General features: G+C 53.9%; 6 protein-coding genes across 6 annotated transcripts; 4 read left to right on the top strand and 2 right to left on the bottom strand.

Annotated features, from left to right (window-relative positions):
- Positions 1-223: 223 nt before the first annotated feature.
- On the bottom strand, positions 224-1,555 carry CLAFUR5_05819 (uncharacterized protein; the record flags this gene model as incomplete). Its single annotated transcript, XM_047904967.1, has 1 exon — positions 224-1,555. One exon carries the CDS (start codon positions 1,553-1,555, stop codon positions 224-226), a length of 1,332 nt encoding a protein of 443 aa, XP_047762546.1.
- A 1,493-nt stretch (positions 1,556-3,048) lies between these two features.
- Positions 3,049-3,421, top strand: CLAFUR5_05818 (uncharacterized protein; the record flags this gene model as incomplete). The annotated part of the gene is made up of 2 exons (XM_047904966.1): positions 3,049-3,157; positions 3,210-3,421. The coding sequence occupies 2 exons, from the start codon at positions 3,049-3,051 to the stop codon at positions 3,419-3,421; spliced, it is 321 nt and encodes a 106-aa protein (XP_047762545.1).
- A 1,189-nt stretch (positions 3,422-4,610) lies between these two features.
- CLAFUR5_05817 (MFS siderochrome iron transporter 1) lies at positions 4,611-7,722 on the top strand (the record flags this gene model as incomplete). Its single annotated transcript, XM_047904965.1, has 6 exons — positions 4,611-4,648; positions 4,931-5,670; positions 5,793-6,397; positions 6,448-6,549; positions 7,433-7,560; positions 7,608-7,722. 6 exons carry the CDS (start codon positions 4,611-4,613, stop codon positions 7,720-7,722), a joined length of 1,728 nt encoding a protein of 575 aa, XP_047762373.1.
- A 1,392-nt stretch (positions 7,723-9,114) lies between these two features.
- CLAFUR5_05816 (cAMP-dependent protein kinase type 2) lies at positions 9,115-10,619 on the top strand (the record flags this gene model as incomplete). Its single annotated transcript, XM_047904964.1, has 3 exons — positions 9,115-10,109; positions 10,167-10,541; positions 10,592-10,619. The coding sequence occupies 3 exons, from the start codon at positions 9,115-9,117 to the stop codon at positions 10,617-10,619; spliced, it is 1,398 nt and encodes a 465-aa protein (XP_047762640.1).
- Positions 10,620-12,631: 2,012 nt separating this feature from the next.
- CLAFUR5_05815 (uncharacterized protein) lies at positions 12,632-13,378 on the bottom strand (the record flags this gene model as incomplete). The annotated part of the gene is made up of 2 exons (XM_047904963.1): positions 12,632-13,080; positions 13,135-13,378. The coding sequence occupies 2 exons, from the start codon at positions 13,376-13,378 to the stop codon at positions 12,632-12,634; spliced, it is 693 nt and encodes a 230-aa protein (XP_047762641.1).
- Positions 13,379-14,461: 1,083 nt separating this feature from the next.
- Positions 14,462-15,025, top strand: CLAFUR5_05814 (uncharacterized protein; the record flags this gene model as incomplete). Its single annotated transcript, XM_047904962.1, has 1 exon — positions 14,462-15,025. The coding sequence occupies one exon, from the start codon at positions 14,462-14,464 to the stop codon at positions 15,023-15,025; it is 564 nt and encodes a 187-aa protein (XP_047762375.1).
- Between the last annotated feature and the right edge of the window lie 294 nt (positions 15,026-15,319).

Genomic DNA, 15,319 nt, shown 5'->3' with positions numbered 1-15,319 from the left:
GGGGACGAGCAATGGGTTGAGGAAGAGGAGGATGTGTAGGTAGATGTCGATAACAGTTGTCAATAAAGGTGGATGTGGTCGAGGCCTTCCTGGCAGTTTCTGGACGGAGTGTTTGGATATGCTCCCAGACCAATTGACGTTGACTTGGTGGTAACGGTCCACCATGGTCTTGCTGGCTGTCAACATGAGTGCGCTACAGAGACTCACCGGATGTGTTTCCTCACTACCATATGCCGAGCCAGCTTTCATTATCACACTGTCGCATGTCTTCCTGCCACTCGAGGACCCGATGGTGTACCCAACCAGATGAGATGCCGGCACTGGCCTCACCAAGTGCTGGATCAATACGCGTGCGGCAACGCTTTGCCGAGTCAACGGAGTACTGTTTACACTCCTCGTTGCTTATGCACTTCAGGCGACACTCGTTGAGCGAACCCACGATTCTCACATCTTCGTCACTCTCGTTGTCCCAGTCGACTTGCGGTCCAACCATTCGGGGCACGATGAAGTCTGCGAAGACGTTATGGTGGTGCAGGAAGCTCGCATTGTGCGATTTGAGCCAAGTCTGTTCGAACTGCCACATGTCGGTAATCAGTTGCGGCGTTACATGGTGATACGAGAGCGCCGGATAACACCATACGCGCTTGTCCGTATATATTCCAGGATGGTCGGCTGGACTAGAGTATGGAACCTTGCCTGGGATTTCTCCTTGAAAAATCGGCCATCCCCAGGTCAGAGGCACTCCAGCATCGTTGAACGTCTTACCCAGGACACAATCGCCTGCCCAATGCCCATCGGTGGAGGCCTCGATATCAGCTTTGTGCGCAGCATAGTGGTCAACAACGAGACGCATCGCTGGCTGCGACACGATGAAGCCGGAGCCGCCATGCGCGAATGGGTCTTCGCCGATTTGAGCTGAGCTTCCGATGTAGTACGGCTTTGTGTGGTCGAGTGCAGCAACATACTGGAGTACCGAGAACCATAATAGATATGTGTCGGCCTCCATGAACACAAACCAACGCTTGTCCGGATGGTCGTGCAAAGTCCGGTTCACCATTGGCAGGAACTTCCATTTATCGAGCTTCCAACCGGGGTTCTCGATTTTACCGGTATGCGAGGTCTGAGTGTCATTGAGATCGTGGAGCTCGGCTGTCGAGAGTGCCTGTCTACCGTACTTAATGAGGCGCCGGTGCATTTCAAAGTCAGGGTGCTGAGTCCGGATTGAGGAGCTTACGGACTCGAGAGCGTCGTGGATCTGGTTGTCCTCAAAGTACTCCTCGTGATCGGAGAAGATCATGTAGTGAGGAAAGCATCGCATTGACGTTCGGAAGTGCACTGGCAACCTGCTTTCGATCTCCGTGGACCCAGTCCGGATCACGACCACAATGTGTTCGGCTCCGGGCGGTTGTTTGCAGGGGAGCGTCTTTGGATAAGTAGAGATGGTATGGGGGCCGACTTTGAGCATGTGAGGATGCGTCAAGGTCCAAACTATCATCAACGCCGTCAGACTTGCACTGGCGAGCAAAATGATTGGACTGAATCTTTTGTTGCCCATCGTGGCTGCTAGGGTTGGGTTTTGACGTTCGGAGTTGCGTTTGTCGTTGTGCCAGTAGGTGCGCTCTGACCAGAGTGGCTAAGAATCGCAGACGGATTCATGCTCGTTGAAGCGCGTAGCTCTGGGACCACATGCAGTAGTGGCAAGAGTAATGACAAGTGAACAGGCCGCCGGGCGCTAACCTCCGCACAAGCTAAAGTGAGCTTCACATGCTCAGACTTTGGTACCCCACGGTCGGAGACGTATGGCCCAAGATCAAACCTGTGACTTCAGATGCATATTTTCAGCTGTCTCGCAATGGGACATTTGCCCTAGCCAATCGTCGCGCCGTGACACAAGGCGCGTCGCCGCCACGTTGGTGCTCGAGGCTCTGCTTGAGGCCACAGCGGACAAGTCAGGGATAGCTGATAGATAAGGCAGCTACCCAAGTCTGACTGTCTGAGCGGTGCGCTTCTTCATATATCGCCTTGTTATTAGGGCTGAGAATGGCTGCAACCGTCCTGCTCATGATATGCCGTGTGCATTCTTGGGACAGCATTTATGCATCATCATTATCGTAGACGCACCTTCGAAGCATACTTGCAGCATGGCTGTGGTCTGGAGAGTGGTAACAGCGCATGTGGACTCGGCAACCCGACTCCATTAATGTTGTGTCACCGGCGATCCACACCGGTTTATGACCAAGCAACGCAGCCGGCAGTCTTCTGATAGTGGTGACCGTACCCGGGGAACATCAGTCCTTTCAACAGATCAATAATTCTCTGCGGAGGGCTGTCGCGCTTAACATACAGCTTTGAGGCTCGCAGATTACCACGAGCATTTACAACGTCGCGGGCACGACTGTTCTGTCGAGTGTGACGCTGATTGGTCCAGTCTGCTTAATGCACAATATAGCTGAGACAGTCGCTGTCAAGAGGACGGGATTTCAGATGTGCAGGCAGTACTGTAGTCGATCACCCGCAACAGGAGGAAGCGAAAATTCGGCAGTGAACCACTCAGGGCCTTTCAGATGCAGGCATTGATATGCCCTCTGCCGCCATGGCGCCCCGTGACGGCAAGCAGGAGTGGTTTCTGATCGCCACGGCTGCATAAGGTAGCACAGCACGCTGTCGCTTGTGGAAGTGGATTATGGTGGTGGCGAAGCGCGATTCATGCCCTTTGTGGATCTGCAGCAACAGCTGAAAAGCAGACTCTCGTACTCTGGAGGCGCAATTCCAGCCAAAACTCCACACAGGCACCCTGTTGACTTTATCTCATCGCACAGGTTCCTGCCATCGCGTCACGGAGATCCTCATGTGCAATATCGATAAGCCCGTGAACATTCGGCGCGAGAACAGCGACGATGGCGTTCAGAAGGCAGATCATATCGAGGCTGTTGCTCGCGGTCCCTCCCCTTCACAGAAGCTCAGACACCGTCGCTGTATGCCTCGCTATCACCGACTCCCATCGGCGGCAGCCAGGGCACTTTCGACTGGCCTTCGGGCAGCGCTCAAATGTTCGACGAGGGCGCAATGATGACAATTAGATGGACGACAGACTTTCCATCGGTCAACCTTTGTATCATTGCCAATCAGTCTTACAACTCGCCGCGTATGCTTGCTAGTAAGTTGGAACGCAGGACACCTTGACATGCCCGCCAACTGATGTTGTCCAGGTGGCTATGTCCCCCAGACGTTGGACTGGGAGGCCGAGTGCTACATCAATTGCAGCATACCCTTCATGCTTCGAGCAGTCGATGCCGAGGGTACGCCCGAAAAATTGGCCGGCGGTGGCTTTACCAGTCGACAATTCTGGATTAAGCCGCCCGTCGTGAGCTCGTCCACAAGTGCATCAACACCAAACTCCGCTGCCTCTTCAACGTCGTAGGACGTCACGTTTGCTTTGGCGTCCCCTTCGTCATCAACACCATCGACAAGTCTCTCATCGAGCCTTGCCTCGGGAATTGGCAGTCCCGCTGCATCAGCTACAAGCAGCGAAACTCAAGACTCGGCATCCAGTACGATTGGAATTGGTGCTGGAGTCGGCATTGGTGTTGGTCTTTCGGTCCTGGCGATTGGCATGTTCGTGTTTTGGCGCCGCCACAAGCGGAAGATGGTGCAAGGAGACCATGGGGAGCAGCGACTAATAGCGCCTCAGGACTCTCGCGCAGCATTCGACGGTCGAGGGTCCGCTCCTTTCATAAAAGATACGAAAACCCATGGTGTAGAGATGGAGACTTACAGCCAGCCTAGCGAAGCTCCGTCTGGGATTAGAGAGCCACAGGAGTTGTCTGCTGAGACGCCGGAAGCGGATGCGGATGCGGAAGCGGTCAAGACCAGGCGGCAGATCAGCATTTCAGTGTAAAGCGGAGTCGTTTGAAGATATTAGGATCCAGATACGGGGAGACTTGCTTCTATCTTCGTGCAATGGCATGAATCCAGTAGTTCTTGGCGTCAATAACATGGCCCGGAGAGGCCTGGTTGACATGGTGGATTCCGGCTGCTCCCGGCCTGCATGCTCAATTGCTCGATGCTGTTCATTCTTGCAATGGCCTATGGCTGCGAGCCTATTTTGCAGTGCCATCGCAGGAGCGTGACTAGACAGATGCGTTGATCACGGTGAAGTGAATGTACTATACCAAGGTATTTTCACATGTTGCTGACCTATGCAACTGCCTGCGCGACCATTCGTTCCTGCTGCCGGACTATTGCCGAGGAAGGTTCCAAAGTCAATTGGAGCAACTTCGTCCGCACTTTTTCGACCACCATCTGCCGGTCTCATGCCTGCGCACTGCCATTCTCGTACATCACAACATCTCCCTTACGCTGTGGACCTGCGGAGACGACTTTTATCGTAGGCAGGTGGGCACGGCATGACCAGGGTCCAGTGTCTTGGTCACGCCGATCATAGCCGAGGACAGCAACTAGCGCGATACCACTGTACCATCGACCACCTCCGCCGCGCACCCTAGCTCTGCAGAGGCATTGGCATTTCGCCAGTGTCCCACCGGCAGTGCCTGCCAGACGGGCCAGCAGCCGGACGCAGGCCGTCTTGAGCGGCAGAGGAATGGAGAAGCATGCACAGTACTCGAGACTACGAGACCAACGCCGAGAGGTGAGTCCCACAACAGGTTCGCCGTGTCTTGCAGACCGTCAACACGCCACGTGCGGAATAAGATAAGGCGCAAACTCTACCAAGCGAGAGGCTGAAGATCCCACCGCGTGATCGACACTGTGCAGCTCTGCAGCGTTGTTTAAAGTCTGCTGTGTCTGCCCGCAGCGTCAGCTTTGGTTGTGCTCCCACGCGACACATTTGTTTTGGCTGGTACTTCTGTACATGCTCGCTTTTTCCCCACCTGAAACTACTCGATTGAGCATCTGTATTCACCCTGGATAGCGGACCTAGCAATCAACGCGAACAGACCGAACGCCTTCTTGCTCGAGCGAGTTGCGACGGCCTCGAAGGCGACGTCGAGATGGCCGACTACGACGATAAGAACCCGAACTATGGCGACCTCAAGTATGCGCAGGCAACCGACTCGCCGCAAGAACGAATGAGCGATGAATTATCGGTCGGAAAGGGCGACCTACTTGGTCAGGAACATGTCGACCCAGTATTGGATGCCAAAATGCACCTAGTAAACAACGCGATCGACGAGATTGGCATGACTACATACCAGTGGAAGCTGTTTGTGTTGAATGGGTTTGGATATGCAGTAGACTCGTTGATTCTGCTGATCCAGTCGATTATTGCTGGACAAGCTGCGTACGAATTCAGCCCGGGATTCGAGTATGGCTTAACAGTTGCTGCGTATGTCGGGATGCTGGTCGGTGCGCTATTCTGGGGTCTGAGCGCAGACTTGATTGGGCGAAAGTATGCGTTCAATATCTCGCTGCTGCTTTCGTCGGTCTTCTGTATTGTGGCTGGAGCTTCGAACAGCTGGATCCTGCTCGGCTTCTTCGTCTGCATGACTGCATTCGGATCTGGTGGCAACTTGGTTCTGGATACTGCAGTTTTTCTTGAATATCTCCCTTCGAAGGACCAATGGCTTCTGACTCTAATGGCTTCCTGGTGGGGCGTTGGTCAGCTTATCGCTGGTCTGTTTGCCTGGGCGTACATGCCCAACTTCTCCTGCGGTGAGTAACTTCGGCGGGCGGAGGCAGCATCTGTCTGGAACATGCGCGCGGCATTCCCAGCTCGGTAGCAGTTGAGGCATTGACACGTCGTGTCTGAGTTTGGCTAATGCCCTTTTGTTTAGATGACCCCGCCGATACTGGAATTGCTTGTGGCTGGAGTAACAATGCTGGATGGCGATATATGTGGTTCACCAGCGGAGCTCTGGTCCTTGCGATGTCCCTGGCACGAGTCACAATCATCAGGCTAAGGGAAACACCGAAGTACTTGGTTGGAATGGGCAAGGACGCTGAGGTCGTCGAGACTCTGCAGTGGATTGCGAAGAAGTACAACCGGCCCTGCAGTTTGACACTTGAACGCATGGAGGCTTGCGGAATCACTGGAGCTGCTACCGGTCGCGAGCGTCGCGGCTCAGTATCTGCTAACGCCAGCAACCGCTTCTCCTTCGGAGAGGTCGGCCTGCACCTTAAGGGTTTGTTCGTCACCAAGAAGTTGGCTCTCAGCACCAGTCTGATATGGATTTCGTGGCTGCTAATCGGCCTCGCGTACCCTCTTTTCAATGTATTCTTGCCCACATATCTGGCAACCCGTGGAGCAGCTCTCGGAGGCTTGAGTGACAGTGCCAGATGGCGCAACTACGCTATTGCCAATCTTTGCTCCATTCCATCTCCCATTCTGGCCGGATTCATGTGCAGGTCGAGGATCTTCTGGGGACGTCGGGGAACCATGGTACGTACATTACCTCTCGCATCACAATACCACTCACTGACCGTGCACAGATTATTGGCGCCCTCGTTACGATGGCGTTCTTCTTCGCATACACGCAGGTGCGAAGTAACGCTCAAAACCTTGGTTTTACCTGTGCTATCAGCTTTTGTCTTGTAAGTTTTTCCTGCCCCCTGCTTTGCTTTATGTTCCGTAGCAAGAGTGCATCAATCTATCCTTGTTCGAACGAAAGACGCCGGATCTTAGCTTCTACTCGCCAAGCCTGACCTGCTTTGTCTGGATGGTGAGCCTTAACACCGCACTTTGCGCTACATGCAATGTGCCCATACCTGGATGCTGGAGAGCCAATATGCCTTGTTGGGGTGGTGGGCCTCAACAACGTACCTCGCGCATGATGCACAGTGCCCAGATCTGGATACTGGACGATCGATATGCCTTGTCTGGGTGGTGAGCCTTGACACCGCACTTTTGCGCGCTGTGCATAGTGCCCAACGCTGGAAGCTGGAGAATCGACATGCAATGCCTGGGTGATCAGCCTTCATCACACTTTGCAACTTACGCAAAGTGTCTGGACGCTTCGAATACGAATATCATTCTGGCCCTATCCGCCAACCTTTGGCTCGTGCTCTGAGTACCAGGGTCTTGGTCATTTTGTCCGGATGGTGTGCCAAGGACTGCATCCTACTCGACTCGCGCGATGTCCACACCGTAGAAGAACTGGACTCGAACTTGCCTTGTATAGGTGATGGGCCTTCATCATATCTCTGCTGCATGTTGCATGTGAATCTGGTCGTGGGAGGCCACTTAATCGACCACAAAAAGCCGTTCCGAAATCTGCGGAGCATTCGCCTAATCTTGCTTGGCTGTCTGTCACTGCATGATGTCTGAACTGCAGACTGTCCATGATGGTAGAAAACTGGTCTCCATGTGCCCTCATGCCAATTAGAGAAGGACCGTGGCCACTTGGAGACCACCGAGGCCGAAGTTTGCGAAAGGTGCGATGCGCGATTCGGGCTGAGACTGACACGCGCGCTACAGAACATCTACTATGGCACGCTTTATGCCTACACCCCCGAGGTCCTGCCTTCCGCGCACCGCGGAACCGGCAATGGCATATCGATTGGTCTCAACCGCATCATGGGTATCATGAGTGCAGTGATTGCCACGTGAGTACGTCGCACCTGATCATAGGTCTTGACTGACAGTGCGACAGTTACGCCGATACAAGCACGCCGGTGCCGATCTATCTTTGCGCGGCCCTGTACATTGTCATGGCGACAGTGGCGGGGTGCTTCCCATTCGAGCCGATGGGCAATCGAAGTTCGTAGGGTATGTACAATGATGAGTGTGACGATGAAGGGGTATTTGTGTATTCTGAACGGGCCCGAAAGTGGCTCGGATCTGTCGTTGCATATGAGATGAGTTATGAAATATCGATGACTTAACACTCCCCTTCACCCATGCCATGGCCACGTTGCGGTGTCAAGGCTCACACGGCAGTAGTAGCATGGGCATGGCGCGTAGATGTGAGCCATTGTCGGCGCGAGTTGCTGCCTCTCATACGGTGCCTCGTGCTTTCCCTCCGTAGTGCGCGGGTGGTGCCACATGGAAGGCGTGTCACGTGTGCAGTGTGCACAAGCGACGGGCGGGATGACTTAGCGCGCGACCCCCGCTTCGTCGATTGTGGGCAGCTTGGAACGAGGAAAGCAAGTTAGCTCTTGGTGCTGTTATACGTCTCGCTACCCATTCGCCGTGCTGCGTCTGCGTGTAATAATCCGCATTCGCCGCTGCAGTATTCGACCGCAGACGATTGGGAGTTGGTGTGAACCTGGAAGTGTAGCAAGCGCTGGATGCTTGGGTCGCCACTACGGCACTCGGCTAGCGGCATTCCTCACCTCTAGTTCTACGTTTGCGTAACCCAGCCACAGCCCACAGCCCACAGCCCACAGATCGCAGAGACAGCCCGACGGCCAGCTTTGTCTTGCATTGCATTCATCCACCACCCATACAGCACTCCTAATCAGTCCTTCTTGTCGACGGTGCATATATCAATCTGCATTAGCTTGTGAGTGCACAAGCGACTGTGCATCGAGCTCCACCCAGCAGCCGACCTCAGCTTGCCTACTACTACTAGAACGAGGTGTCGAGCATCCGCCCACCACATCCCAGCAGACGACGTCCTGGGCGCTGCTGAAACAGGCTGAAGCTTTGCGAATTCCCGTCCGACGGCCAGCGAATACAGCGTCGGGCTGCACGTCTCAGCCATATCTGCCTGCAAACAGCGCGAGACATACACCTGCACAAGCGACAGCCGCCAGAGCCCGGGCATCACGCTTGCGTCAGGCCAGCCGGCAGATCACGAGAGGACGAAGCCTGATTCCACCCGTTCGTTCGTTACCAGCGAAGCCAGCAGTGAAGCTCGTCACCTCCACCTCCGCTCTTGAGGACAGCCTGCAGGCTTAACTTGCACCACAGCTTCTTCCTGTCTGCGGCCGGTACCGCTGCCTCCCGCGTGCCTCTGTCCTCTCCGACGCCCGTCTCGGCCTCACGATCGGTCGCAGCAGCATTCCACCACACAGCTAGAGGTACCTCTGGCAACAGAGATAGCGAGGAAATTGGCTTCCTCCGCCCAAGCCCGTCTTCCTCCTCCCTGCGTTCCACAGAAGCGGAAGGGCCCCAGCTCCAGCTCCAGCTCCAGCTCCAGCCCCAACGCCTCCTCCATGCCGTCACTCGGCTTCCTCAAAAAGAAGCGCACCAAGGACTCCTCGCAAGGGTCTGACCACAACGTCAACTCACCCACGTCGCCCACCCTAGACAAAGGCGGCTCGCCGATCACGCCAACCCTCTCCAAGAACAGCAACCTCTTCGCCGAGCCGCATTCCGCCGACACGCCGCAGCAGACCTCCATCGCCGCCCCTCCCAGCCAGACGCAGTCGCAAGCGCAACAAGGCATGGGTGCACAAGTTCAGCCCTCGATCCAGAACCTCATGAACCACCAGCAACAGCAGCAGCAGCCGCAGCACCAGGGGTACAACACGGTCTCTCAGCACGACTCCGGATTCGCACCACCCTCTGCTGCTCACAATGGCGACCACAACATCCCCACGATCAACGCGCCAGCTGCGAAGCCAGTCACCAACCCACAGCGCGAGACCAAGGGCAAATACACGTTGCAAGACTTCCAGATACAACGAACGCTCGGCACTGGCTCTTTCGGACGTGTGCATCTCGTACAGAGCAAGCACAATCAGCGCTTCTACGCAGTCAAGGTGCTCAAGAAGGCGCAGGTGTATAAGATGAAGCAGGTGGAGCACACAAACGACGAGCGGAAGATGCTGCAGCGGTGTAGACATCCATTCTTGATCACACTCTGGGGCACATGGCAAGACTCAAAGAACCTGTACATGGTCATGGACTTTATTGAAGGCGGTGAACTGTTCAGTCTCTTGCGAAAGTCGCAGCGCTTCCCAAACCCGGTCGCCAAATTTTACGCTGCTGAAGTCACACTGGCGCTGGACTACCTGCACAGCATGAACATCATCTACCGCGATCTCAAGCCGGAAAACCTACTTCTGGATCGACATGGACACATCAAGATTACCGACTTCGGATTCGCGAAAGAGGTGCCCGACATAACATGGACGCTTTGTGGAACGCCAGATTACCTGGCACCCGAGGTTGTGAGCAGCAAAGGATACAACAAGAGTGTGGACTGGTAAGTGCAATTTTGCTGATAATGGTGTGAGTGATAGGGACTGACTTTCGATCACAGGTGGAGCTTGGGCATTCTGATCTTCGAAATGCTGGCTGGATTCACACCTTTCTGGGATTCTGGTTCGCCGCTCAAGATCTACGAAAACATTCTCAAGGGCCGCGTCAAGTACCCACCTTACATACATCCCGATGCACAAGACTTGCTTTCGAAGCTGATTACGGCGGACTTGACCAAGCGGCTGGGTAACTTACACGGCGGTTCCAAGGACGTCATGCAACACCCCTGGTTCGCAGAAGTGACTTGGGAACGACTCGGCAAAAAGGACATAGATGCGCCATACGTGCCACCTGTTCGAGGAGGCGCAGGTGATGCCAGTCTCTTCGACAAGTATCCTGAGGAACCTGAGGCATATGGCGCGACTGGCGATGACCCGTGAGTACTTTTCCCATAACTTTGCGGCCACCATATTAACAAGATTATAGTCACCGAGCATTGTTCCCCGACTTCTAGACTTTGTCTAGCATAAATGCTTCTCGAAGCAAAACTCGCCACCAACATCATACTCACAGAACCGGACACGTTGCCAAAGCTAGAGGCGATACCGGGCGACGAATTTTAGACGGGAATATACGCCAGCGCTGTCGGGAACAGCTTCTTGTGAGCATTATTAGCAACGATTGTTAACGGCCAGCTGAGGACCGGCACCGCAGACTCCTAGGAAGGAAACTAGTCTTCGGGCACAGCGATGTGGGTGTTGCTGATTTTGGATACTGAGAGTGGCCATGTAGTGTGTGATCCTATGCTGGGTTTTGTGGGTTGGATACCAACTGACCTGCATTCCTATCCCGACAAAAAATGAAATGAAATCCATACAAATTGGACTGTGTGGCTTCTTTCACCTTGATTAGGCTGGACAGACTTCGCAAAGTTTATCCTGTGAAATGTCTCATGCTGATCCACTGCTAACACCTCGGCTCGCCCGTAAATCACCCCTGTGTCCACGGAGAGACGCATGCACGAAGCGCGCCTGCCCCAACAGAAGACTACGATCCGGATACGGAAGGTGCAAATGGCAAGAGGATCTGTAGGATCATGAAGTACTTTCTTTCCATACCGCAAATGTGTGCGCTCAGCCAGAAGTGCCTCGAGCATATGTATTAGCTCATGACCAAGCTCTGGGTTGCTCCCGGCGGCAAGAAGGGGGTTATGACGATTGCGAAGAGTCGGTCGTTTCGAAGGCTGTGGTGATGGGGTTCGGAAAAGAGCTTCGGAGGTGGGTATGCGCAAGCCACGTCTTGTTGATTGTGCAGGTGGGCGCAGGTCGAGGGGAGGCCGCTGATTCAGTCCCCAGGGGAGGATGAGGAGGCAAGTCAGGCAGGGATAGAAGCTAAGAGGTTGGAGGTATGATGTTTTTTCGGCGGATTGACCTAGGCTGCGTGAGACAGGAATTGATGTGGTGCTTGAGGGTGCTCACCAGATCCTCAGATAGCTCTTCAAGGGACCGCCGTCGGTCATTCGCGAGCGTCGTCTCCGATCATGCTACACCGAATTACTGGGGCGCGAGGCGATGCTTCCCATCCATGCCAATGCCCCTCAAGCTCCGCACGTGCGGTTGCCGGTAGTTCTGGTGGCTTGGCCCCATCTCCAGCTTCATGAAGTTCGCGGGTTTCTTGCGTGCAAAGTCCCGCGCCGCGTGGTACCTGATGTTCATTATCGAGGTCTCGCTGTTTTCTGCGTCGGCTATTGCATTTTCGTATCGAGAGTATAGTAACGACCAGAAATATCGTGAAAACGATCCCACAGCCCGCACCGAGGAGGGCGTATCCTACGGGCACGCCTGCTGGTCCAGGATAACTGGGTGTAGACGGTTTCGTAGTCGACGAGATTTGCCAGGTATTCGATGGCTCACTTGTAGTCGCCGCTGGAGACGAAGTCGGCAGATCGTCCAGAGTAGGGAGGTCAGAAGTCACCAGTACGTCGGTAGCAAAAGAGGAGGCCGTGACTGTAACGACGATCGGGCCTGGATCTATTCCATCCCCCGTCACTAACCGTGTTACCACGGATGTGACAACCGCGGTGGATGGAGGTATCGAGATGTCCGAAAAAGTCAGAACTAGAGCGCTCGATGGGGTGTCCAGATTCGCGTCGGCCGATGTCTCTGACTCGACGGTATCCGCCTGCCGGTACCAAAGCTCTAGTGACTGGACCAAATCCATTGATGTAGCTGGCCAGCGGTTGACGGAAGGTGACAAGTGCTTGTGTTCTGCGCGTTCGCATCCGCAAGGAAGTGCTAGGTTTCCTCAAACCTGGACGACGAGGGAGAAGAGCTGGTGACTCGATGCATAGTCCTAGAATCATCGATGCAGCAGCCCGTCCAGTGCCACGGATGATGTTGAGATGGGCGAGTGATAGAGTGCAAGTCATAGTAACACCACCTGAGCCGAAACACCAGTGACATAGCTGTGCCACACCTCAACGTTCCAGGCTTAGCGTGCACTTCTTGTGCTCCAGCAGAAATACTGCTAGTAGTCTTGAATGCCAGTCTCTCCAGTCGGGTTCCCATGTCCTACAAATTGCGCTTCTTCGGTCTGAAAGTATTGCTCAAGCCTGGATCGCTCCTCTTCGTCCCGGTCATCGAAGTCTTCGATGCCATCTACAGCAGCATAGTCGAAGTCGCCGTCGTCGCCACGCATGAACCTCTGACTCATCACGTCAATCCACCTCACCCAGGCGTCGTCTTTACTCATGGCTTGGTCCTCGGCATCTTGATCGACGGAGTAGATGGATCCACGGCCATCTCGTTTGTACACGAGTGGGCTATTGGGATCCGGATGCTTAAGAGCATCGATCTTGGCTTCTGATCTAACCAGATCTGCCTCAAGCACTCCAGTGTAGCCTCGCTGACGGCCTTCTTTCTCGCGTTCGTCTGCGGACTGATAGCGTCGCACAAGTCTGTCGTACAGTAAAGGGTCTAACGGTCAAGGTCGGCTTTTGTGATTATGAAGAAGATGTTGAGACAACAAACCTGCAAGTTCAAGCTCGGCGCTGAGGAAGTATTCAGGGTGGAGATCAAGATAGCGCTTTCTGCGATTCTTGACTGTGATACGATGTGGCCGAGGGATTTCTGAGGTTGGCATCTGGGCTATGCCTTCTCCGATGGACAGTTTGGAAAGTGCTTCGCTCGCCACCGTGTTGCCGCTGGTGGGAAAGTGTGGCATTGTGGCGCTGGCGCTGGAGGCTTCTTCTAGTGATGATGTGCACAAGGACATGTGTATGTATCACTGCAAGACCTGGCGTTGGCGTATGTCGGTGGCTGTGCTGACACACAACGTGAACGAGCTCTTCGACCGGCCCTCACTCGCTCTCCAAAGACGGCCGCTAACGGTTGACAACAATTTCTGGCATCACTCTTCGTTCACGAATCGCTCATGCTATCGTCGAAGAAGTATAATACCATTGGCAGTGGACGTAGTTTGAGAAGCGGCCGCTATCTGCAATACTGTGGCATCATCCTTCGTTCACGCCCACCTGCACTCCTCGAGCGCCAACTCGAATCTAGACTGTCGATTCGAGGCACCCATACCACCTGCATACCACGACTCGTGCATCATTCACTACTGATAGTTCTAGAGCATATCGCCAAAAACTCCAGTCCGAATTGCAGCGCATGTGTGAACAGTACCGCCTATCTCGAGGCCTTGGAGCTCACACGTGCTCTCATTAGCAACGAATGTAAGTTACGCAGATTCTGGCATCATGACCGTCTGCCAGTCGCGTAAAGTGAAGATGTGACCGGGAATCCCCTTGCTCAAGTTGTGTGCAAGCACATATTCAGGACAAATGCATACCAGCTTCCTGCCACCCGCGCCAACGTCGTCGCACGTTTGCTGAACGCCATCTGTTACATCGTATTCGCCATTATGAAGCGTTGCTCCGATAGCACAATGTACCATTTGAGCCCATGCATCCGGATGTTGCTCAGGAATCTTGTGTAGCACATAGCGATCAAGATGATGAACAATGCAACGACAACGAAGATGCTGCTACAAGAACACTGCGCTCTATAGTGACAAAAGACGCAGCGCGAGGAACTCAGACAGCATACGAGGAAGAGTTAGAGATGTGGAGTATCAGTGGAAAGCATTTGGCTAGCACTTCTTAAGTGATAACTTATATGGAGAATCATGGCTGATAAACCCGCCAACGGTGTTCCTGGTACTCGGTCGTTGTCAGCGATGGTTGGTGTCGCTGTTCGCATCGCCCAGCGCATTGGCATACACGACGAAGCCACCAATTCCAGATGTAGTCCTTTCGAAGCTGAAATGCGCCGAAGACTTTGGTGGTCTCTCATCATGTTCGATAATCGCGTTGCGGAGCTGTCCAACAACAAAGCTGCTATGATGGGACCTACCTGGGATTGCAAGACACCAACGGGCATCAGCGACTACGACCTCAGACCTGAGATGAAAACCATCCCTTCAGCAGGCAGCAGACCTACAGAAGCACTCTCTGCAGTCGTCAGAAGCCAGTTGATGGACTTCATCAGACACAGTCAATTTCATCTCGAGTTCACCAGGGTGGTCGGCAACAATGATCGAAGCTCCGCCTCACTCAGCAAGGCCGTGGACCTCGAGACGTTTGAGAAAGGCTTGGAAGACCAATTCTTCAAGCTATGCTCAGACGATAATCCGTTGCAAGTGATGGCAATCAACATGATCCGAGGCTACCTCGCGAAGTGTCATCTGCTCCAGCAGAGATCGAAGGAAGTCAAGGCAACAGTCAAGCAGGCGGAACCGAAGCGAAACCTCGTCATCACATATGCCATGAAAATGCTAGAGTGCGACACAAAGCTGATGACCTTGCCCCTCACAAGAGGCTACACCTGGCCAGCACAGGATTACTTCCCTTTCCGGTGAATTACTCCGACAGGGACAATTATGTCAAGAATTACTACGACAGGGACCATTATGTATTTCTTACTCCGACAGGGACCTGCACGGTATCTATATTACTGCTACAGGGACCATTATTGCCACATCGTCGCATTCTCACCCCAACCTATTTAACCTACTCTCCCATTCCAGTAGAGCACGTTAAATGAGTTAGGGCAAGGTCAGAAACGTATGGCCTTGTAAAGGCGAATGATCGTGAGCTACTGAGCTATAAGCAGGTTAATCGTAGAGGTGAATAAACGAGAGGCACGAGTAGCG

Source organism: Fulvia fulva, chromosome 5 (assembly GCF_020509005.1).
Source record: "Fulvia fulva chromosome 5, complete sequence".
Taxonomy (NCBI): Eukaryota; Fungi; Ascomycota; class Dothideomycetes; order Mycosphaerellales; family Mycosphaerellaceae; genus Fulvia; species Fulvia fulva.
The sequence above is the reverse complement of the archived record's forward strand: the minus strand, read 5'-3'. Positions and strand labels throughout refer to the sequence as shown.